The sequence below is a fragment of the Cynoglossus semilaevis genome, chromosome 17 (genome assembly GCF_000523025.1).
Source record: "Cynoglossus semilaevis isolate Cse_v1.0 chromosome 17, Cse_v1.0, whole genome shotgun sequence".
Taxonomy (NCBI): Eukaryota; Metazoa; Chordata; class Actinopteri; order Pleuronectiformes; family Cynoglossidae; genus Cynoglossus; species Cynoglossus semilaevis.
Genome location: NC_024323.1, coordinates 4933574 through 4956903, shown reverse-complemented (window position 1 = coordinate 4956903; position 23330 = coordinate 4933574). Strand labels below are relative to the sequence as shown.

General features: G+C 40.7%; 1 protein-coding gene across 4 annotated transcripts in view; it reads left to right on the top strand.

The window, feature by feature from the left end:
* Positions 1–22589, top strand: part of cyth1a (cytohesin 1a) — a 37151-nt gene extending 14562 nt beyond the window's left edge. For 2 of the 4 annotated variants that reach the window (XM_017040719.2, XM_008329547.3), the window contains exons 2-13: positions 8193–8275; positions 10510–10574; positions 11741–11807; positions 11895–12013; positions 13216–13296; positions 13508–13620; positions 14209–14357; positions 14451–14562; positions 18942–19018; positions 19118–19186; positions 19788–19942; positions 20337–22589. In XM_017040719.2, the coding sequence (XP_016896208.1) occupies positions 8193–8275; positions 10510–10574; positions 11741–11807; positions 11895–12013; positions 13216–13296; positions 13508–13620; positions 14209–14357; positions 14451–14562; positions 18942–19018; positions 19118–19186; positions 19788–19942; positions 20337–20415 (1169 nt within the window). In that variant the 3' untranslated portion in view covers positions 20416–22589. Of the gene's footprint in view, positions 1–3290; positions 3431–8192; positions 8276–10509; positions 10575–11740; positions 11808–11894; positions 12014–13215; positions 13297–13507; positions 13621–14208; positions 14358–14450; positions 14564–18939; positions 19019–19117; positions 19187–19787; positions 19943–20336 lie in introns of those variants that run through there. The other 2 variants (XM_008329549.3, XM_008329548.3) reach the window with 2 other exon arrangements.
* Positions 22590–23330: the final 741 nt, after the last annotated feature.

The window sequence follows — 23330 nt, the reverse complement described above, 5'->3', positions numbered from 1 at the left end:
ACTAGGCTAGTCTGGCATTATTAATTAGAATCCCTCACTTGCGTCACCAGTAATTGTTTTGGATACAGTAAGCCTCTTACTGACTGCCGATGTATGATGCTGGAGTTCCTTTGTACTGCCGGTACTTGGGGGGGGGACTAGAGGCGGTTCACACAGCTGTATTGTTTGTTCAGGCAAACTAGAGGCGGTTGTAGCCCAGTGGACCAGACTGAGCCTAGGTTGCACACAGCTGTATTGTTTGTTCAGGCAAAGTGATGAGAACAGTCCATCCTCTTCCATTCCATTTGTCTCTGCCATTTATAGGTGGGTGGTCTGGAAAGTTTAAGTATTTGTCACTAATGGTGCTCTAATGAGAGGTACTGAGCGCTCTAACAATGTGCCCTGCCTGGCACTAATGCCCCAAATGGTTTGATCACCGTCCTCCTCCAGCCATAATCGCATTTGAGGTTCATTTTAGCCTCCTTCCTGCACCAGTTGCAACAGCTCATCTACTCCTTCTCTGCTGGCTCCACTGTTCACTTTTTTATAGTCACTTCAGACACTTTTCAGTCAGAAGTTCTAATATCTACTTCACCTTTGGTAAGAAGCTTGTATATTCTGCTGTTGGCAAGCAGGCCTAACAGAAACAAATAGTGTTCTCTAAAGTAGCACATTTTAGGTTATGTAAAATTATCACTTGGTTTGAATTTGTCCACTTCATGTGATGTAGCACAATATAATATAACTGTACAGTATAACCTATGTGCGTAACTGAAAGACTAAGGTGGAGTCTTGGTTATTTATTTATTTTTTTGTTATTCACATTGGTACAGTTTCTGGGAAATTGAGCGATGCAAATAAGAATCACTGCCTGAGAGCAGCTGTTTAGCTACATTCAGTCATGGATGAGAGAGGTTCAACAACCACATTGTCGTCTCTGCACTATGCAAAGATAACGCAACCGTTTTATATTCATGCATTTAGTAGACCCTTTCATCCAAAGCGACTTACCAGAAGAGAATTAACATTCAAGCTATATAGAAGAACTTTTGAAATGAGACGGCTATTTTTGAGCTTTTTGAAAATAGGCAGGGATGCCCCCTGTTCTGGTGGCATTATTGCATTTCCCACAGGATGGGTGGATGTAGCCAAAGCTTTCACTCTTCTGTACTAACCACTCACAAACAGGAAGGCTGGGTTTGACATACGACTTGACGGGAAGTGACACCCCACAGTTTGTTTGTGGGTTTATAAGAAATGTTTCTCTATAGAAAATGCACAAATATGATTAACAGGAGATGGTTACTCCCTCATCTGTTTTCTGGATGGGTGTGCATTATTTGAGTGAGCCTGTGTTTCTGTTGACAATATAGGGTTTTTACAGAAAGGCAGTCCAGATAGGAATCAAGGCCGTTTGATTGAGAGGAAGTGCATTGTGGGTAGGAATAGCACATCTACTTTTGCCTCAGCCTTGAAAGGCAATTCATGTTGATAATTTTCAAAAACATAGTTCAGAGACTTTTACACGGCAATGTATGTGTGTGTTTATGTATATATGTCTGGCACAGAGCAGTGGGACGATGCCCTGAAGTTATGTACTGGTGTAGTGGCCTCCAGTTACAACCAATCACCTCTTCCAGCTGGAACATTCCAGCACAGTTATCAGACCGACTATGGACACTGTTGACAATGCCATTGTGTTCTGTGGGGGTGGGACGAGGTCATTGTGCGAGGAACCTTCCTCTTTGTCACTGGTGAATTATTAGACTAACTCCAGCCGTATGAGCCACAAGGCCAAATGCAAGGAGGACGTCCACACAGGAAATTTACTTTGGTTTCTGCACTAGTTGTGAATGGCTGGTATCACCTGACAATTTTTCTGTCTAATCCGGACGTGATCAAGGCGTTTGAACACCTTAGAAAGAGTCTTTTAATAAGAGACGGTGGGACGAAAAGAAGTAGCATGAATATTCAGCGGTTTAGGGGAAATCTACTTTCCCAATTTAAAACATGAAGCACCCCAGTTATTAACTAGGGCACTGGAGCAGTGGGCTGAACTTTAGTGCATCGAGGTAGCAGGTACATTTTTGATGTTTGTACCACATACAGATTCCACTGAAATTTTCATTCCACTGAAAAACTCACTTTGGTCTACTTGTGATATTTTATTTATATTTATTTTATATTTTTGATATTTTCCTGTTTGTTGTCTTGGTACCGAGCTTTGTTGTTGGATCCCTTGAAAAGCGTAACAAAAATGGAAAAAATGGTTTTGCTCCTAAAAAACAACACAGTAATGGCCCAGACGAGAGATTGAATTCCAGCGAAAGTTGAACTCATTTAAACCCAGACATTCCTTCATTATACGATGGCAAATGGCCAGGTTATGAAAATGCTGACTTGACACAGTGTTGACCTCTTACCTATTTTTCATCTCTCTTTCTCTCATAATCTACCTCAAATTAACGTTTGGTCTTCCTTAAGTTTGATCTACAACTATTACTTTTGATATTTTTAAATAATTGTAATCTGAAGGGAAAAAAACCTCTGCTTGTTAGTCAGAGGACTGCAGACTGCAGGGAGCAGTTAGCACAGCAGAGGGCTCCAGGTTGACTCATCTGACTGTGACTCTGTACATACATGATGCCACTGCGAACGTCTGCTCCTTGCTGTTTACACACCAGATGCCAGTGTGTGCAAGTCCTCACAGGTTCGTCATTGACATCAGGTCAATGCTCAGACACATTAAAAATATCTTTAGTTTTACCTTGCCCATGCTGGATTTTAGAGCTAATAATCACAGTATAACTCATCATGTGACTGGTGATTATTATTATATACATTTTCATTTACGCCACATTCAAAAAAGACTGAAACATATATTTACTAAATATTTGGACAAGAGCGTCTTTCATTGCTTTCTGTAAAAGTTTGACTTCCTTGCTTGGCATATTTTATGTATTGTAAAAAAGAATAACTCACCACCAACCGTGTATAGTCTTTGTTGTTCTGCTTTCTTGTTTGTGTATCAGAGAGGGAGAGTAAATAAATGAAAAGGCAGAAAGGGAACTGACCACTGGGTGGAGCATTCATGGTGATGGTAGTGATAGTAAAACCGAGTGTTCAGGAGGAGGAGAGGAGGTGGAGGAGGAGGAGGAGGTAGTAGTGAGTAAGGCTCCGTCCCCAGCTGGACTGAGTCAGTGTGTGTGCGCTGTGAAACCGGCTGGGAGCTGAAATTTGTGCCGTATGTATGAAAACCCTGGCAGTTTCTCTGCCTGACTGGAGGAGCAGGCTCCTTCTCTCTGCCACTTGACATGTGGAGGTCCAGCTGGACTGAATCTAACAGGAGGTGACAGAAGAAGGGGTGAGGACGGGGTGAGGACCAGTACGAGTTTACCAGTACAGGAAGAAACCGGAACAAAAGTGACATTTTGGAGAATTTCTGAGTCAGGTTAGCAGTTTTACTGATGCTTGTGTATTTATTTGAATAATCGATCCTTTGAAATTGTCTATCAGTCATATGTGACATGAGACATTTTACATTGACTGGGGGTTACATGCTGTCAATGCACATAATAACAGGGCAGGAGATTTAGTCAGTGAGTACTCATGGTAGTACCAATATTTCAATTTAGACCATGAATATTTTTTTTAGATTAATATTTGTGTCCAATGTTTTTCTGCTCAGGTGATCTGTCACTCTAAACCGTAATCACTCTTAGGTAGCCCCTTTTGTAATGTGTGCCAGTGTCTTGTGTTAATTGTTAATTGTTAATTGTAGAATAAAAAAAGGGGCAACTACCGAATGCACAATTCTTAACCTTAATCTCGAAGTCAATTCTGCATTGCTATAGCTGTGACAGTTCACGAGCCGGAGTCTCATTCAGGAATGTCCTGAGACACAATGACCAAACTGTGAACGTCCCACTGCTCTTCCCACTGTCCCTGTGTTGTCCTACTATTCACTGTCCCAAAACCTCCTTGGCCAAACACAAGGCTCCTTCTCCTCCTCACTCCTCTCTGTCTCATTCGCCCTTCACCTCCTCCTACCCTCAGGCCAGGTCAGTTTGAAGTCTTTGAGGCTTTTGGATCCGTACGTGGTGGTCCTCTTGGGTCCCACCATGGAATGCGTTTGTGTGTTTGGAAGCAATATATCAGGAGGTCATAGGTGAACGAGTTCTTTTGGGCTCATGCCCACGAATCTGGCATTCTATCACAGCCACTGATTGCCTTCCTGGAGGCAGTCTAGTTCAGAAACTGATGGTGTTTGTGTATGAGTAATGTTTATGTTGTTTGTATTTTTGAGGTGACTAGGTTAGTGGATTAGTGCAAGTTACTAATTTAAGTTTTTTTTTTTTTTAGGGTTAAGCCCAGCGTTCGCCTTCAGGAAATGAATGTCGTGTCAGTTTAATGTCCTCTGAAGTTACGAAACCATGTGTAGGTTTGTGTGCATGGTTTAAAAATATATGAGGGAGAGTCCCTGTGGGATTTGCCTTGGTAATTAGATTGACTCTCATTTCTAAGATCCTTAGATGAATCAACCTCATAATTCTTCTTTGCTCCTACAGGAAACAAACAGTAGACAAGATCAGACAGACCTTGAAGCTCTATAATGACCCGTCATATACGTTCATCCCAGGTCACATGAGCCTTTGTGTGTTTTGCTGTAGATATATGACAACCTTGTTTATTTTAACAGCTATTCCTTGTATTGATTGGGGATAAAGGCTAATTGATTGGGGATTTGGACTTTGGGTTCCTACATTTTCACCTAGTTTGAGAAAAACTGTCACTTTAGCTGTAATGTGGGAGAACTAAACATGGCATAAAGGAGAGAGAAACCCTTACGTTCTCTGGGTTTATTATAGGCTGGTAGGTCATTCCACCAGCCTAGGATTTGGGTTTCCAGTATATGTTGGCCTTGATATGCTGAGTGGAGCAGCTAAATTGGGTCAGATTTGCAGAGAGCAGACAGAGGAGATCCTTCAGCACTCAGATCTCTAATTTTTGGATTTTTCCACAGAGAGTTTCTGAGGTCACTGGGTGAAAAAGAGACATCTGCCTCTTCTGCCACGATGGAAGATGGAGAGAGAGAGAGAGAGGGCTACAAATGAGGACTCCCTCAATGGCACTTTATTCATGGTCCCTGCTGACCTAACCCTCACACTAAACTGCTTCTCCTAAATGTGTATAAAATAATTAATTGACAACATGTACTATACCATATACTAAATAAATAGTATATCAAACCAGGCGGGTCATTTTTGACCCCAGAACACCAAGGGTGTTGGAACTTGGGAAGACATTATAAGGGTTAATATAGGTGTAGTATTTGTGTTAACACCTAATAGAGGAATCTTAACAACTGTTTTCCCTGAGCGCCGATGTTCAGATGTCTTCTGTTCGTGATTGATCCATCCCTTCTCTACTGAACAATACTGCTGCAGAATCAGTCAGGCTGTAATTTATAGAGAATCGATCATTTTATTTATATTTATTTAGCATGCTCTCATACATACAGTACAACTCCTCACAAACATTTACCTTACTTTGCCTTGTGACTGCTCTTATTGCGTTCCCCTTTTTGCTGTTGTAAAGGCTGTCAGCCTTCAATAAACTCAACGTATACATTTTGAAGTCGGATATTAGCAGTGTGTGGTTGTGAGCGTGGATCATAAAACACAATCAATTATCATTAAACCCATCTCTACGGGAACCAAGTCTCTGTCATCGCTTGCCTTTTACCTCATTTGCCCTCTCAATCATTTGTCTTTCTGACTTCCTGTGTTTTTTGATGATTGCCTGCTGATGTGGGTGCAGTGGTTGGCTGAACATCATTCCAGCAGCAGACAGAACTTAATCGAACAGCTCTCAGCATTAACTTGAGCAGAAGGGTTCCCCCTACGTTTGCTCTATTTTGGAACATGACACCCACTTGAGGCCTGTAGCTGGCATAAGTGTGGGTGGGGCCTTCCCCTTCTCCTTGATGTGGTTTAAAAACTATGGAGGGAAATCAGGAAGACAGTGCAGTGTGCAGATTGGCTTGCTGTAAAATTGATGATGTGGGCGACTTCAGACACCGTGTGAGGTGACACGGTGGATTGTGCCAGTGCACTTTGGCATCTGCCCTACAGATGGATAAAATAATCCTGTATGTGATTTTGAAGGGTCCAAACAGACAATTTGGATTCTTAAATATTTTTTTTTTCCTTTGCTCAGTTTCTTTTTGCCTCTTCTTCTCTGTCAAATTATAGTCCTTTCTTTCACTTCTCTTGTGAGTCTGTCACTTTGTGGTGCTCTTCCATGACAGGAACGAAGTGGTTTCTCCTGCTGTGCTGCACTGTGGCTTCTGTCAGCGTCTGCCAGCCGCCCAACCTGACCTCATGCTCTGAGGAAACTTCCTGCTTCAAGCTCATACTTTGCTTTTGGTTTTATTTTTGCCTCCCAAAAAATTGCACAGTCCAGATTTTGTTGTGCTCTGCATTAACTTCTAATCAGTAGAGAGGAAGATCGATAAATGCAAGGATCCTGGTTATTCCTCAGACAAGAAGGGAAACATCAGCTCTTTCTTGTGTGTTTCTTGTTGGTTGAATTGTGGCTTCACAAGATTACCCAATATGAGATGCTCCTGAGGGATCTGTTTAACTATATAAAAAAACAACAGCAACAAAGCTGTGCAACTATTTATTTTAGTGTCTGTATTTGCTGTGGGCCACGTAATGAGCTTGCACTGGTGGTTTCTATGGAAACCCAGAACATTTAGGATGGATGTGCCTGCATCGACAACGATCCTGTAGGCTGTGAGAGATGACGTGTGAAAGGTCAGTCCTGAATAGAGGCCTAGCCCAGCTGTCTGAAAACAACACTCTTCAACAACATTGCTTTGTTATGGAGACTCCTGTCACTAACTGTTTGTCTCACAGCAGACATTCTGAGTGAATGCCATGGTTATTTGCTCTGGAATGTTAATGTTATTAAAATGAAGTGACGTGGATTTCTCACTGACTAATCGAGTCCTTGCTGTAGGTGCTTTGCATGGCAAAGTTTTGATGTGAACACTTCTACAGGATGACGGGGTGTACGTGGACAAATAAGACCTCTGGATTGTATTAAAAACAGGTAAAACAGGTCGGGACTTTAGTTGAAGATTTAACTGTTCTTACTTTACTGTTAAAATTCACCCTCTCGACCATTTGCAAACATTTACAGACTTGGCCTGAGTGCCATTGACCTTTATACCCTCACACAGAAGTAACGTTGGTGAAGAGGACTAGAGGTCGAAGAAGGCAACTTGTTCTTGGCCACTGGGGCAATAGGAACACAATTTATCAAGTGCCAGAGATAATGTTCAAACAGAACACCCAGGGTGGCTGCAGCTTACTCTTGATGCTTGGCTGCTCAACAAGCTGGTATATAGTTGTGTCCTAATGGTAAATTCCTTTTAATGCAGTCTGGCCCACAGTAGTCATTTGACATTTCTCAGAGGATTTAGTTTAGTGTTTTAAACCATAAAAATGTCCTCATTATTGGTACCCCAATGTACCTTGTTGTATTTTGCCTGCCTTATCATGAGTATGTGTTTTGAGCACTTTGTTTGGAAACATGTGCAGTCTACAAAAAGGATTATTTCTGTCAGCTTTCTAAAAAAAAAAAAATGTTTTCGATTTTCTGAAAAACCACAAGTAAAGAGGAAATGGTTGAAGTGCAAAGGAAACACAGAATGTGCTCGGTCTACCTTTAGAATGAGACTGCTGATAATACAGTACATTTTTTATGCTGTCAGTGCAGGTAGCGCTGTCTTGTAAGGCGAAACACAGGCCGTCAAATAGGACAGCTTTGCCCGGCCCTGAGTTCTTGGTGGAGACAAAACTAATTATAACCATCTGTGGAGTGAGTGACAGAAGTAATGTTCCTGTGGGACATGTCACGTTTGCGCTACTGCATGTAGTTTTGAGGTTCAGAGGTGTCCCCTTGATCTGAGTTATTTCTATTAGTCACATGAGAGCTCAGAGCACGTAATACTTCACAGTTTGACTTTCTCTCCTCTCGCTCGAGCCGTCTACCTGACATTGTACCCCCTTGCTCCAACAGTGTCAATCTTTTGATGTCGAGAAATAATCGAGTAACAATAGCGCCATCTCTTGTAAAGGTGTCAGAAAGGTTAATAGTTTTCATCACTGCTAACATCATCTTCTCCTCTCCTCTGTCCACAGTGCCAGACGACCTCACCCCAGAGGAGCAGCAGGAGCTGGAGAATATCCGCCGGCGCAAACAGGAGCTGCTGGAGGACATTCAGGTAACACTGGAACTGATACTATAAATCGATTAGGTTAGTTTGATCAAACATGTAGATACACCAATGTTAATGCCTTAATGTGGATGACTGCAAAGTACAAGTAAGTTTTGTTTTAAATATGTTTTTTTTGATAAAATAAATATAGCCCAAATAATGTCCGTGTCCTGAAACACAGGACTACTACTGGATGATCCACACACCACCAGTCGTCCGACCTCGGTTTTGTCATTGAACATTCGGTAAATATAGGGATTTTCCAGCCTTTGTTCAAATTACTATTTTGTTAGGAGTCCTTCAAACATTTAACCCCAAGTGGAATGTGAAGTATTTCCTACCAAGACGACTCGACCCGTGGCAAATCTTTTCTTTTCATGGTGTAGTGACTGGTGTTTTCTAGCTGTATGTTGATAACAGAAATGTTTTTTTATGGCTACAGTTTGTCTTTTATGGTGTTTTTATTGAATTGTGGCTTCAAATAAAACGTTATTTAAAGTAGTGGTGTGATTTGATGTGGAGTAGAGGAAAAACATCAAATAAAACAGTTTTCACGTCCTTCCTACTAGTCTGACAGAAATACAATGAATTCCAGAGTTGTGTTATTGTTGTTTTTTTCCCCCAGAAATTAAAAGTTAGAGCCAGATCTAGATTTACTTTTCTTTGAATCAACAATATCAACTTGAATCTCAGAATTCTAATCTTTTACTGTGAAAGGGCTACACAAAATCATGAGATTACAACAGAATAAGAAGGACAATTGCTCAGAACCCAATTTCAGACTTTGTTCTGAACAAAATCTTGACTCATCACAGTGCTTCAAATCAGATCACGTAAAAATCCCCTCGGTGGTTTGTTTGGTTTTTGTCCGTCATATAATGATTAAAGTTTTTCTTCTCATGGCTTCAGCTGATTATTCTGGCCCAGGTCGATCCTGTCAATCAATAACTGGCTCCTTAATCAGTTGACATAGGTCTGACACAGAGGTGTCCACCATGTGTCCCGGTTTAAACTTCCACTCACCCTGACAAACATTAGAGAAGTGATCTGACACTCTCCCCTTAATGGCCACGAACCTCCCCCCTGTCTCTCTAAACCGTCACCATGGTGGTGCACAGTCCACTCCTTAAGTCTCCCTTCAACCTCCCACACTTGGGACTAGAGCACAGCACCACCCTGTAACCACCCACTTCCCTGTATGAGCGTTGCCTTTGTTTGCAGAGACAAGAATCTAAGGAATGTGTTGTGATTGCACAGAAAATACAGATGTTCCCTTTGTGGTTTGGCCTATAGTGAGTATTATGGTATTATGTTTGAGAAATGATGATGAACTACCACAGACAAAGAACTGACCAAAAGCCAGTTTGTTTTTCCTTTATTTATTTATTTATTTTTGCTGTATTTTTCCCAGTCTTTTATCAACCTGATATCACCCTCACCTCAATGGCTCTACTGTGCCTGTCTGGCACCAGTGTGATTGTTCAAAAACCTCCTCTGAGGTCAATAATGACGGAGAGCGTCACAAACTTTAATCCTCTTTATGCCCTTTTTATTCCATTTGTATTGAGGTTATCCTGAATGGTCTCTGCCTAATCACATTCAGAAGGAGAGATTTCTTTTAAAGGACACTCACAGATAAGCACAAACCCTGTGAACAGAGTTAAGGACATGGACTTTCAGAGGCTGAGTGTGACTTCTTGTCCTGGAACACAGTCCATGTCCTTTTCTTTTGAGCCCATAGCACAGTTATATTTATGTATATAAAGGAGGAAATTGGTAATTAATGCTTTTTACCTTTTGACTAGATGAAAGATGAAACCTGACATTACAAGCTAAACAAGTTACTATTGTAACCTGTTATAGGTTAAAATCATATTTCAACCTCAAATATGGCTATAAGATTGTACACAGAATTTTTTTTGTGGGTAAATTAAAAAGTTATTTTGCATCTTCTTTTTGTTTAGTGTCATTTTCATGTTGCATAATCATAAATTACTGTGTCAGTTAAGAGGATTTGAGGTTCAATGCTTTATGATGCATTGCGAATTAGAAACAAATCAATTTGCCAACTTGGTAATCAAATTGTAAGACCAAAAGATTCACAGCTGTGTCAACAGGTTCAGCTTGGACGAGAAAAATGATCCATAAGTCTGTTTGATTTGAAAAGATGTCGATGTAACAAATGAATCTCACACTATAATCATTTTAAGTCTGACCTCTGCTTGTATGTTTCTCTGCAGCGTCTGAAGGATGAGATAGCAGAAGTGACCAGTGAGATTGAGAACCTGGGTTCCACTGAGGAGAGGTGAGAGAAATGTGACCCGTCTTTGCCATGAAGGAATTAGCCTCTTTGTTTTTGGCTAACTAGGCCTGTTGCACTGTTTTCTTCTATTAACTTAGCAAATGAAGCTGTCAATTATTCATGTCAGATGGCAGTGGTGGACACGCCCATCTCAACCAATTCCCTCACCAAATTGGCAATGCTTTTAGGGCAGTTTAAATGTTTCATCAGAGAACCCCCATGATGGGAGGCCTCATTGAATAATGCAGTGGTTGTACGAGCAGCAGCAGACAATGGATGGTCTCAAGGGGAGTCAGAGCTTGGTGTTTGGTCTACTCAACTGAGTGGAGATCCCATCAGCTCCCAAATATTCCTGCAGCTCTCTTCTTGCTCAGATCTGAAACCCATTAAGAGTTCCAGCACCTTCCTGATGATCTGTTCGTTCCTATGATTCACAGAAGGATGTTAAGATGCAGTCTCTGTTTTTGCAGCATCTGTTTGGCTGAGTGTTGCATTTAAGCAGACAAAAGCCAAAGGAATGCTGCTGTGAATGAGTCAGCGGAAATAAATGGTGACCTCTCACCGGCAGGGATGTAGATGTAGTCATGGTGATGCTGGACTCTAAGGGTTTACTTTGACCCCCAAATAACTCCAGGCCTGAGAAATGAGACTTTCCCATATGTATGATGTTAAATGCTTTTATCATCGGGAGTAAAAGTTCAGCACATGGCAGATACAGGAAAGATATCAGGAAATTAAATGACTGTATTTATCACGACTCCGAGCCAAGTGGAAGGAACACAATAACAAACTATTAATTTGATATGTGTGTGAAAAACCTTTTTTTCAGAAATGTCTGACAGTGTTTATGGAATGCTTTACTGGTAATGATTGCCAGCAAAAATATTCTCGGGCAGGTGCAACTTCAAGAATGCCAATGACCATACACAAGAACATCTGTTTATTTTATTGTCAATAAATTATAAACACACCTTGGGTATTTTAAAGATTATTTGGGGTAACAACAAACAAATAAAAAAAATTCAGGCAGCTTTATTTTTAACTAAAATTGCTATAAACACCAAGGTTAATTAGTATTGTAAATAATTTTAAAAAAGTTCTGTTTGAATCATGTTTGCACTGAGAACTACAAAAAAAACAACTAAAAACCAAACTTTCTCATGTGTCAGGAAAAATATGCAGAGGAATAAACAGGTGGCTATGGGCCGCAAGAAATTCAACATGGACCCCAAAAAGGTACGTGGAAGTCACCTGTGAAAATATAATTTCCCTCACGAGTTCCTCAAAGCAGGACGTGACCTTTGGCTCACTCTCTTTTTTCAGGGGATCCAGTTCTTGATCGAGAACGACTTGCTGAAGAACACCAGTGATGACATTGCTCAGTTTCTCTACAAGGGCGAGGGCCTTAACAAAACAGCAATTGGGGATTACCTCGGAGAAAGGTTCAGACGAAGTCCTTTTAAATCTTTACTCTCCGTCTATCCTCATACTTATTTAACGCTGTCCATCATCAACCGGCAGCAGACCATGTGGTTAATAAGAGCATCGCATGGCGAGTGCATACTTTCCGCATTGCTCCGTTTCCTTCTAGTCTGGGACACACCCTTCCTTTCCCAAACATTCTTTATTAGTCCCACATTTTGACTGTCCTGTCACGACTGAGCTTGTTGCTCAACAGCCTCCATCTGTCCCAGATTATCCAACTCATTCATACGTGACAGTGATAACACAAAACCAGTATGCATGTGTTTGGAGACAGATTGGTTTTTTTTGTTTTCTGAAGCGCACTCTCATCTCTCCCAGGCTGTAGTCTGTGAGGACCAGCTTCCTGGAAGTGATAACAGGCTGTTGATGAACGCTCTGTGCTTCTTTACTACTAAGCTCAGGGTGTCTCTGATTTGTGATCTGAGGGGCGTGGTGTGGAGTGTGCCAGGGTTCTCCATACACGATTGGTCCCTTGTCCACGGGGGACAGGAGAAGGGAGGGCACTGACAATGAGCTCTCCTTAGAGTCATCCCATGATCCCACAGTGGCAGATTATTTACTCTGAAGGGCACAAAGGTCGTGGGTGATGTCATGATCAAGATTAGATGATAAATGGAAGGTGCAGGATGCTTGTCTTTTCCTATTTGTTTAGATTGGAAGATGAGGCTTATCACCAGGCTCTGAAAAGCTTTTTGAGCTTGGGCCCCTGAGTGGAATTTTAATTTACATCTAAATGACTTCTGTTTTAACAACTTAATTAACTTTTGTTAAGAACTTTTGTTAACTCTTTTAAATGTTTATTAAGCACAAACACATTATTTATTGTTTTTAACAGAGACTTAAAATACAAATCAAGCTGTCAATAACACAATGATTTGAATCTTTGAACAAAATACACAGTGCTTCTCCATAAAATGTTTTCTAACCGTAGTTGACCAAACAGGATTTTTGGGGTTTTGTGCAAATTTAAAAACCATTGAATGATGGTTTTCAGATGTTTATGTCTTGTGTTTGCCTGCTTAAATGTTTCATTTACTTGCTGGTCAGGTGTAGAACAACATAGAATCTCTGCTTTCTTTTAGTAAGTAGGGAGCTAACCTTAACCCTAATCCTCTGATAGATTATTGCTTCAGATAATCCAATTTTTTTTCTCCCACAGAGATGATTTCAATATCCAAGTGCTTCATGCCTTTGTGGAGCTGCATGAGTTCACAGACCTTAACCTGGTTCAGGCTTTAAGGTAAGACAACATTACCCCAGGTTTGCTTCATGCTCATCACGGTAGCTTCTAAAAACTGTATATAATAGCTTTAAATATTTTATTTTTTATTTCTATTTTTTACATTTTTGGTGCAATACTTCAGTTTGTTTTTTGTCAGAAAATGAAAGTTTCCACTTTCTCTAGGGAAATAAATATTTTGTCAGTCCCCTAAACTGTGTTTCCTTCACAGACAGTTCTTGTGGAGTTTTCGGCTTCCTGGTGAGGCTCAGAAGATTGACCGCATGATGGAGGCCTTTGCTCAGCGTTACTGCCAGTGCAACTCCGGCGTTTTTCAGTCTACAGGTAGCTCTTTGCTGCAGAGCATCCTGGCAGTCTTCAGTGCTCTCACAAAAATAATATAATATAATTCCATATAATATTGTATTTTACAATCCAATATCACTTTAGTGGCGCTGATGTTGGAAAATACTCTGCATTGAATCTGCACATGTTAATCGTATTATAGCAGAGTGTTTGGCTTTGGTAGCTAATGCATGGTGCAGACAGGCTGACTGCCTCTCACATGACTGCAGATGGATGTGAATAATACATAGGGCTGTTCCACCACCTCACAGTCCAGATTAAGTGCTGCTGCATCAGCTGTGCACAGGCCGCATTGTCTTTGAGTGTAGACACATTAAGAAGTGTGTATCTTTATGTACACATGCAAACCTAGACTTTGACTAAAATCCATTCCTTTGCCCACACAGGAACTCAGATGTGTTCCTCTGGGTTTTTGTTCTGCAGCTAAATCCCATTTATATTTGAACACCACAGTGAACACTGGAGGCAATTTTAAGATAAACACCGACCTTTTGCCATCTGCTAATCCCCGGCCTTTCTTTCACACTGTTGTCAATCTGCATGGTTGTGTGTGTGTAATATTTGCAGACACCTGTTACATCCTCTCATTTGCCATCATCATGCTGAACACAAGCCTCCACAACCCCAACGTGAAGGACAAGCCCACCGTGGAGCGGATCATCTCCATGAACAGAGGCATCAACGATGGAGGAGACTTACCTGAAGATCTGCTCAGGGTGAGTGTTGATGACCGCTCTGACCTCTGACCTCTTACCACTCCAACCTCAGAGCTGTTACGTTTTAATGCCGACCTCTTCCCTGTGCTGCAGAATCTGTACGATAGCATCAAGAACGAGCCCTTTAAAATCCCAGAGGACGACGGCAACGACCTCACACACACTTTCTTCAACCCGGACAGAGAGGGCTGGCTGCTAAAGCTGGGTGAGTGTCAGCAGAGGAACAGTTTTAGGAACTATACATCATTATTACTGTGCTGATGAATGGATTTGCTTTGTTTTGGAACAGATTATTTCACACTGTTTAAAGATAAAATTGTGTGGGAGCAGATGTGAGTCATTTTCAAAGACATAATATTTGAAAGCATTTCTGTCCTCTTTAATGTAAAATTAATAAATATAAACAATTTATTATTATTATTTTTAAGTTAAATATTTTTGTATTTTTTATCAGGCCTTGTTCATAATAAAAGGTGTGGCTGGGTATTATTGTACATATTACTACATTTTTTTTAAGTGAACTTTTACAGGGGAATTTTGCCTTGACCTGAGGCAATTTTCTGTTGTATTTTGTTACTCTTGTTGGTCATGATAACTGCAGATATCTACTGACCTTCTCGTCCTGTTCTTTCTCTCAGATCTACCATTGTACAGATTCACAGTGATTTTCTTGAAGTATTGTTATATTCAGTTTATCATTGCTGTCACTGTCGATTTTTACAACCGGCAACAAAAAGACAAGTCAAGAATTATTCCTTTTTCTAATAACTTCATATTGACAAATGTTATTAATCAAGGTGGAAGGTAAATTCCTGGTTTTCACTAAAATGAACCCAGGTGGAGGCAAAGATCCATGCAGTGCTTTACAGTTGTTCACTGTGAGTAACACCACCCCCTTGTGGCCTCACGTGAAACTGCAGATTCGGTACTGAATTAATAACAAAATAAAGGTCTGTGAAGCAGTGCATCAAAGCCTCCCTGGACATGAATGATCAGGACTGTGGTGCTGTAATTCTTTTATCATTTGATTTAAATATTTTTGTTTCCTTTTTCCTCTTCGTTTGTTTGTTTGTTCCCATGATTTTGGCTGTTGTCTTTCCTCAGGAGGTATGTACACCTGTTCTTCCCAAACGCTAGTTTATCTCTCAGCTCTGGGGTGCTTTTAGTGGTCTGTCATGCTTTTGTTCTCTTTTTTTTTTAATTGTTCTTACTTTCAGCAGGGCTTTTGTTTCTTTTGTTTGCAGATATTTTTCTTTTTTCAACTTTTATTTTTCTCTCCACTGCAGTCATTTGAAACCCAGATGTTTGTCTGTTCAGTCTTTCATTGAGCTGGTGGTTTGTCCACACACTCTTTTATCTCTGTGGGTGGTTGCTGAGTGGTCACTGGGTGCATTTGCCAGGCTGCAGGCCTGGCTCTGGGAGCTGAGTCTCTGTGACCATGCAGTTCAATCCTCTCCTCTCTGTGCACTGTGGCAGCCACTCTCTTTGATCTCTTTATTTTTTTAAAAATAGATGCACTATATCTTTTTTCCATACACGCTGCAGCACAACAACAACAAAGGAGTTTTCCACATCTCCACCCTCTCCACATTGACTGTAAACCGATTACTTATTGGCCTGTTGTGGTCCTTTGCTCTGCAGCTGTGTGGAAAGAGAATACTGCACCTTTACAATACCGTGGCAAAGCTGTTCTTTTCCCGTGTCGTAAAAATATTCTGGAGGGTAACGGTGTGGCTGCAGCCTGGTGTGGTGCTGGACCTGATTGGACCAAACTGTGGGAGAGAGGCTGAGCAGAAGAGCGCTGAAAATGAACATATTCTTTCTTTGTATTTGTGTAAAATACAGTTCAATAATTAGATTGTTTGACTGTAAAAGTTCACAATAACAATGGTAGAGTATGCAGGAGTCTTGTTGTTGTTAAAGCCACAGCATTAAGTGGCCGCTACCTCCTGTACCCATATGATGATTGCTCCACTGCAACTTTAACCAACACGACATTTTTCTTTTAAAAAATCGTTTTTAGTTCATTGTAGTCACTTGCCACCTTAGTTGTCAGCTGATCCCGCCTCACTCCTCACGCTACTTCTTTGCATTTAGTGGCGGCTGTCAGACTGAATGTAGTGCCACCTACAGGATCTGTATTCCACTGGTGAATAGAAAATCTTTGACCACAAAAAAAGAGGAAAAAAAGACATCTTTTTGTCATATGAACAAACACCGTACAGTTATAGCAGCCTTTTATAACCTCTTATTGACTTACTTTTGTATGATTTAGTGTCTATCTCCAAAAAAAGTCACTGCATGCTCTACCTTTTAGTGTATTTTAAAGAAACAAAAAATCCCAAAAAAGTAAAAAATCGTAATATTACGTGCCAGAACCTGTTCCCCTGACCCTCCACCTGTCCAGCCTCCCACAGTTCCATCTTGCATGGGTAACTGCTCTCACTCCAGCACAGCACCATCCACATCCACGTCCTCAGCCGCAAACTGCCAGGACCTCTTTTGTCTTTAACAATATATTCAAACACGGGGGGTTGTCACACCTCATTGTAGTTTTTTCCTTCTCTCTCTCTCTCTCTCTTTATCTGTGAGTGACGGGAGCTGACGTCACCGTAAATCCTATTTCAAACCCAATCAACTTCTAAGCTGTCGGCTGTGTGATTTATTTATTTTTTGCCTCGGCGTCCGTGTGTCTTCTGTTTGTCTGTCTTTGCCTCTGTGTTGCAACAAGCCGACAGTTGGAGATGCAACAAGAAGCCTTGACAATTCTGCTCCTGAACTGAAGTGTGTTGATGGCATTGTAGTAGAAGATAAATGTGGCTGCTATATATATAAAACTATATATATATAGAATAGATGAAAGTGTTATGATGGACTGTCATATACAGTGTCAATGCTGTTATATGATGAGATGTGTGTTCTGTACATTGTTTGTATACAGTTGGAGACTAAAGTATTAGCCCTCCCTGACAAAGTCAAACACTTTAATGTATTTATATTGTGCTCTGATGCAGAGCACTGGATTTTTAACACAGTATATCTCAAGGTAGAAACCTTTCATGGTTTAAATAAAAAAACATATTTATAATATTTTATATTAAATCACAGATAAAAACAAATGAGCATAACCCTTAAATTAAAGCTCAAACCTCAGATATTCTCCCCACATAAAAGCCTGGTTCGGGGGGTTGAACTGTCCCCTGTGGGAACATCCTGGAAAAAAACAAAATAATTTATTTGAAGAGAAAAATGAATTATTAATGCTCCCAGTGAAGAAGAATAAAAAAAAGTTTCAAAACTCTTTCCAAGAAGTAAAACGCTGGAGTCAAAAGTGTTGTTCTCTGGAACCAAACAGGCAGAGAAAAGAAGAGAGAAGACTTAAAATAAACTTTACATGAACTTTACTAACAAAACTGATGAGGGTTTTGTCTGAAGACTCCAGAATAACTGTCAAGACATGGCAGCACTGGAGAGTGAGGTATGAGGCATGTAACCCAAAGAACATGTGACTGTAGTGAATTATGGAGGTGGGAGCAGAAGACGGTAGAGAGGGATGGAACTGGGAAACTTGTCATAATGAGAGGAACATTGACCAGTTTAGGTTTGTTAGTTAGTTCAGGTTTCAACATAGTATTTTTTATAATTTTTTAACACTTTTGTAATTTACTGCAGTGTAGAGTAACATAATAAGTCTGGTTTGTTGGGAAATGCTGTGTTAAAAACCACAACCGTAAGAAAAGTAACATTACATTTATTGAGGGCTAATATTTTTGGTTTTGCTGTCTAAACATCCTTAAAGTATCATTGGTTGCTGGATAAGGGATTTTCACTAACAGTGGTGGTGGGACCGTCCTGTCTCCTCAATGCTGAGGTCTCAGACACGATTAGAACTAGATTAGAAGTCCACTCACGGAGACTCATCCCTGGACGAACAAAGACGTAACTTAACAAAATGCGGGCAGGAAATTTAAGTCTGAGATACCTGCAGAGAAGCTGAGCGTAGCTGCAGGCACTCTGCCTCCTGTCCCTTCACTTTGTCGGCATCCCATCCTCCCACTGTGAGGCTGCCATCTGCTCCTGTGATCAGGTTTCCCCTCGCAGGAAGTGACAAAGGGTCAGAGGTCAGACACAGATCAGCGAACCCAGATTTAAGGAGAGAGCCCCCGCCGGGGCGTGAAAGAGGTGTAAAACTTAATCCTCAGTCACCACCCGCTCCCTTGTCGTAAATGTCTGAAGTGTTTTCTACATTTTAGCTCACAGCATACTTTACCTGATAGTTCACTGAATTAGAAAGATTTACTTGTTTCATGCCTTTACTGGACTTTACTGGCTGTTTCTAAGCAATAACAGAGTGAAGATGAGGGAGAAAAAAAAACACCCAGAGGATAAAACTGTTTATTTGAGGTGGTGGTGCATGTTTGGGTGATACCACGGTGTTGTGGGTAAAGGAGCCATCATCTGTCTGTCTGCCCATACATTTGTCTGCCTGTCTGCTGCTCGTCTCTCCTCTTTATTTCTCTCATCTCTTTCTCTGAGTGTCTCTCATTCTTGTTTTTTGTTGTTTTTGTTTTTTTTGCATCGCAGGGGGACGAGTCAAGACCTGGAAGAGGAGGTGGTTCATTCTCACTGACAACTGTCTGTACTACTTTGAGTACACGACCGTGAGTAAAACTCAAATCCGTTAAAAAAAAAACTGCTCCCTGTTCTGCTGCTGGTTCAGAGTCACACACTTCTTTTTTTGTTTTATTATGTTTGTGCAGGACAAAGAGCCCAGAGGAATCATTCCACTGGAGAACCTCAGCATCAAAGAGGTGGAGGATAAGAAGCCAGTAAGTACAGCTCCCTCTGCCGGTGTAGCGCGTTATTACACCAAGTTACTAAATTTGAGTTGCTCTCTTTATTAAAGATGTTGCTGTGAACCATGACGGATATTATTTAGAGTTAATATGTTAGGAATCACTGATGTCTGTGCCATGTCAATGAGAACATTTAGAATTGTTGGATTTCCTCTACGGCTTCATATTCTCTGTCAACGTTTCATTGTGTCGTTTGGGCTTTTGTTGCTCCTCCAATGTTGCAATGTGGATACGATCCTTTCTCTCCTGCATAAAGCATTGTTCAAATTAAATAGGGCTGAACACGTGAAGTGACTGTTGTGTTCAAAAGAGCATTCTGAATTTGTAATGCACTTCTCTGTGTGACCCACCTTTGTCCTCAAAAGTGTCTCCCCATGTTTTGTTCTTTCTGTTCTTTTTTCAACATTCTGTCTCTTTTACACCTGTGGTTTCTACATGTCCCTGCTCTGACATTTGGAAATCCATCAGCCAGCCCCCGCTCCCCTGCAGGGCCTAATTGTATATCATTATGGTTAAAACATGTGTTTTAAGACATTTTGCCTCGCCATCATTTCTGACCTTCTGTCCTGTGCAGAACTGCTTCGAGCTTTTCATCCCTGACAACAAGGACCAAGTGATAAAAGCCTGTAAGACGGAGGCAGATGGACGGGTGGTGGAGGGAAACCACACCTTCTACCGTATTTCTGCCCCAACTGCGGAGGAGAAAGAGGAGTGGATGAACAGCATCAAGTGTGTTTCATGTTCCTACTCATATGTTTGTTCATTTTCACTCTGGAACTGTGTTTCTGACTGTGCACCTCCAAACCCTTTTCGCTAATTTAGCCTGAGTTTTAGCTAAGCTTTTACCCAGCTTAAGCATAAGCATTTTTGGACCAACTTTTATCCATCTGGCTATCTACAGTATTACATTTTCAGCTGATTTGACTTTTTTGCTTCGTTGTGCTCAATTATTATCATTGTTTGGGTTGTTAAACCAACCAGCTCTCTTTTTGCTTATTTTTACTATCATTTAGCTAACAGCTTTACTATTTTACTGTTATTTAAAATGTTCTTTTGTTTGATTATAAAATAATAATAATAATAAAAAAACACCATTTGTTTCCCCTCTGTCTGTGCCCCACAGAGCTGCCATCAGCAGAGACCCCTTTTACGAGATGCTGGCAGCCAGGAAGAAGAAGGTCTCGTCCATGAAGAGACACTAGGAGCCACACTCCTGATGTTGCACTTAACATGGAGCTGGGGGGGAGTCCAGGGTGGGGTGTTTTGTCCCTGTCATGGCCGGTGCAGAGGCCTCAGTTCAGACCTGCTTCAGACCAATAACAGGGACTTTCTCTTGGACACACAACTCCCTGTGGCTTTGATACTCTTTTGGCCAGAAAACAGGAAGCATGCTGGGGTTTCTAGGCCAAAGCCTCCTCTAACCTCCTGTCTGAATGTCTTTCCCGCTGTCTGTCTCCCAGCTTCGTGTGTGTCTGCTCTCTGTCTAGGATGCCTGAAATGAAACTTGCTGCAGCGAAATCAAGCTTCTCCGCTGTATAATAATGTACACAGACACTCATCTCGTCTGCCTCTGTAGCACTGGTGGTTTAAACTCAGCAGGTCTGATGCAGTGTGGAAACGTGAACCAAAATATCCCTCACTTTATGGAAGAAAGGCCAAGACCTTCTCTGACATACTTTAATACCTTTGGGTAGCATGTGTCTATTTTTACAGCTTTTACTTTTCATTTCTCTCTATTTTTTTCTTCTTTTTTTTTTTACTTTTTGTAAAATAGCAGAAACTTCAGGTGGCATAAAATGGGGGAGATTATTTGCTAACTGTTAGTGGTTTTATAGAGAGAGAAATAAAACAGAAAATATAAAGTCGTCATTAAGTTGCCTCTCAGGAGATTGTTACCATGAGTCTTTCCATGTCTGGATCATGTCAGTCACGTGAGGGAAGGAAACCTTGTCTGTTTTAAAAGACACAGTCTCACCCCTCGAGCTGACTCTCGCTCCTCATTTCCTGAAGGTCTGGGATCACATCCCTGGGGATTGTGTGTTGATCAGGAGGACAGCTTGTGTTTGAAGTCTTAATTTGTTTGTTCAAAGCACATCTTTGTCTTCATTTTTTGCCCCTTTCATTTAAAACAGCATTTAATGTGTTATTTAGTTAACTTCATGGCTACACAGTGCCTGGAGCTGTGGACATGTCACATGATGAGAAACGCTGCTGGTTAGCGACTAACATTTATCTTTTACTCTCATTCCCAAAACTGACGAAAGGTAAAGACGAAAGTATGGTGATGTAATGAAACATTGTTAATGTTTTATTGCATTGTCACAGTACCTTTGTACAAACAAACGTGTTAAAGGAACTGAATTTCTGAACGTAGTAGCTGTATTCAGGAAGCTCTTGTTGTTTTACTTTTTGTAGAGGTTCTAGCCACCAGGGGCGCTAATGCATTGCAAATTAGCATCGTTTCAGCGGCGTACTAGAACATGCAAGTTGTCGACGTGTTAGTAACTTGTTAAAACAACAATCTTTGTTGAGGCCCCGCCATCCTAACGATGCTAACAACATTGCTCTTGCTTCCTCTCAGGTCTTTTAAGTTGAATTTCTGCCACGTTTTATTACTAGGACAGGTTTATGAATGTAAATATGCCATAACTTTGCAACAGTAAGAAACTACGCAGAGAAGTTGGGCATATTTCTAATTTTCATGCTACCAAACACTGCGATTTTCAGGGGTTACTTTTAAGGGTATTCTGCAGTTTTAGATATTTTCTGTTTCTGGACGTGAGTTGAAAATATGTCAGCTTCCTGGAGGAGACTACTATTTTCAGAAATATTTGAATGGCAGGATCTGTGTAAAATACATTAAACGGTACCATACTGTTTGTGTACATATCCGACATTACAAACGCTATATAGTTGCTAAAGCTATATAGCCAAACAAAGCTTAGCCTGGACCTTCACGGTCACTCTGTGTCTCAGGTAGCAGCAGTTAGGAAATGTGCAGTGATGCTCACTTTTGAGCTTCAAGCTGGGGTCAAAGTCGTGTTTGCAGTTGTGACTCCTTGTCGTTTATACTTGTTACTCTCATCCTCTCTGCCTTTTGTCCTTCCAGGTTTCATCCCATCCCCTCCAGAAAAGCTTGTTCTAGAAGAAAATGGAGAGAGAGAAAAAAAAGCTAAACAAGCCAAAAAAAAAAAATGTAGACAGTATTGTTTTATTTATCAGAGGTTGTAAATATTTCATTGTATAGATGTTCTTTTGTCCTATTTTTAGTTGTGCCATTTATTGTTTGTTTGTTATTCAGATGAGTGATGTTTTGATGAGGTTTCTAACGTCGCCATTTAATCCAGCTCAAATAAAGATTTGTCACAAACACTGACCGAGTCTTTTACAAAAAACATATCGCGTTTTTGCCTGCAGAGGGCAGTATGGGTCAAGCGAGTGTAAGAAAAGCCGCTGGACGGAGCTACTATAACTGCTTTTATTCCTATGTCAAGTTGAAAAATAAAACAATTACATTTCGAGACTTAAAAAAAAAACTACCTTTAATCCAGGTTTAGTATTGACGCATGAATAAAAAACGATGTGGGTAAAAAATAGGTTTGGATTGTGATCACGAGTTAACTGCTAAATCTAGCCTAACTTTTACTTTTACTATCTTCATCAGTCTTTCTCCATCCTTCTTTATTTTATTAAACTTGTCTTTCCACACTGTTGAGACGGAGCAGTAATTTGATTGTGTATGCCCTGTATGCAGTATAAAAAGTGGTACTGCAGTTAAACTTTGAAGTTGAATGAAATATGTTTGGTTCCAGACGCTTCATTCACCAAGGGCCCATAGGTAAAAGAACTGAACATTCTTCCATTGTGGTTTTTAAATTCATTTATTGGCCTCGTTGGTCGGAGCACTCACACGGCTGCCACGGTGTGTAGCATTGTTAGCACATATGTACACTGTAAAAATTTCTCTCCTGTGATCCTCATTGAACCCGGCCTTTATTTACTGCTTCATAACTTTTTATTTCTTGCCATTGGACTATTTATGGCGCAGATGTTGAGGCATTAGGCGGAGGTCGATATTTACCAGTGAATATGTAGGCTATCATATGAAATGATGCCT